A 1,663-nucleotide genomic window follows, 5' to 3' on the forward strand; every position below is an offset into this window, starting at 1 on the left:
GTGGCCTGGCTTACACGCTCAATCGACTAATTAACTTCGGTCACATGTTTATAAACGGTCTGCAGCTTTCGATACCTTGAAACTAGAACATACGAAATACAACTATGCGAGGTATCACGAGTACACATTCATGGCGGGTAGTTTCGTAATTTTCCTGGAAGCCCCCAGAACCATAGAACGTACGAATCGTGCACTGTATGCCTTGTCTTTTTCTCTTTACGGTACCATGCATCCGAGCTTTTTACCTTCCTTCCTTTCGAGACCCCTCCTTTCTCTTCCTTCATCTTTTTATCGTTCACTTCTACTCCTCCTTGAAGAGGCGCATGGACAATATTATATAAACCAGCCTGCCTTCTGTTCGAGTGATCACATGTACCTAGCTAGGTCACTCTCAAGGGAAAAAGAAAATGACTGGAGTGGGAAGAAATAGGCTGCTGTTGATGTGCTATCTCCTCCTCCTTGCTATGCTTATCACTGGTGCGTTCTACGTACTCTTAGCATGCATGCACACGTTCTACTGCTGCCTGCCTTCTCTTGTTAATTAACTCATTCAAAAGCTGGTAGTAGCTCACTGATTTGTATCTTCTTCTTCTATCATGTATTCTACATGGACGGAAGGTGGCGGTGGTGTTCTAGCTGCTCGTCCGTTCTCGGCATGGACTCTCGAGACAGAACATCAGGTAATGCATATGCATGGCCGGTGTACTTCGCGGATGCATGCCCACGTACACTCTCTGATTAAGTGATTATGTATTATCAAATCCAATGATGCCTAGCTCCATGCAAATCACACTCAGTACCACTGCAAGCAAGCAAGCAAGCCAGCTGTTAGATCTATTTTTACATCCCCGCAAAAAAAGATCTATTTTTACATTTAGGATAGGAAATAGGAGTACATGTATATCTTCCTCTCATCCCATCTCCGTGAGTATGTATAGTAGTACGATGAAATTAAGGATGCTCTGGGAAAGTTCAGACCAGCTGTTATTTGATTTTGGACGCCATTCTTGTATGAACATACATATGATGCAGGGCTTAACGAGACCAGAAGGAGGACCACCTGCCGCGGGGAGTTGGCCGACGGCGCTGAGGGAGCGGAGCGAGAAGAGGCGGCGGCTGGTGGGGTCGAGGGCTCCGACGTGCACGTACAACGAGTGCCGGGGTTGCCGGCACAGGTGCAGCGCTCGTGGAGTCCCCGTCGACGCCACCGATCCGATGAACAGCGCCTACCACTACAGATGTTTCTGCCATATCTAGGTGACGGCTCGGCTATTGTGTTCTTTGCTCGTTTTGACGACGGAAATGGAGTGCTTCTGTGCTAGCTAGATTCGCATGGATATATGGTTGTCTACTTGTCTTTCTCGAATAAATGGGGCGGAAGACCAGTTGCTAGTGTTTTTTTTTCCTTGCGGGGGAGTTGCTAGGTGTTGATTGACCGAGATGAACTAGCTAGGCCATCTCTAGCTTATCGATCTGTGATGTCGCAGGTCTAAGTAATGATTCTGATCCCTTATTCTGTATAACGTTGCATGAAGAGTGGATTTATTTCTGTGCCTTAATTGCGTGTCTCTTACATCTTTTTTGTTTCAAACCTTTTTCAAATAAAAATCCAACAATATGCTTTTTGTATCATATAATTTATATTTTCTTAGTTCTACGATGG

General features: G+C 45.5%; 1 protein-coding gene across 1 annotated transcript; it reads left to right on the forward strand.

Annotated features, from left to right (window-relative positions):
* Positions 1 to 382: 382 nt before the first annotated feature.
* On the forward strand, positions 383 to 1,458 carry LOC123156002 (uncharacterized). Its single transcript, XM_044574172.1, has 3 exons — positions 383 to 477; positions 619 to 680; positions 1,033 to 1,458. Exons 1-3 carry the CDS (start codon positions 408 to 410, stop codon positions 1,255 to 1,257), a joined length of 357 nt encoding a protein of 118 aa, XP_044430107.1. The 5' UTR covers positions 383 to 407; the 3' UTR covers positions 1,258 to 1,458.
* Positions 1,459 to 1,663: the final 205 nt, after the last annotated feature.

The sequence above is a fragment of the Triticum aestivum genome, chromosome 7B (genome assembly GCF_018294505.1).
Source record: "Triticum aestivum cultivar Chinese Spring chromosome 7B, IWGSC CS RefSeq v2.1, whole genome shotgun sequence".
Taxonomy (NCBI): Eukaryota; Viridiplantae; Streptophyta; class Magnoliopsida; order Poales; family Poaceae; genus Triticum; species Triticum aestivum.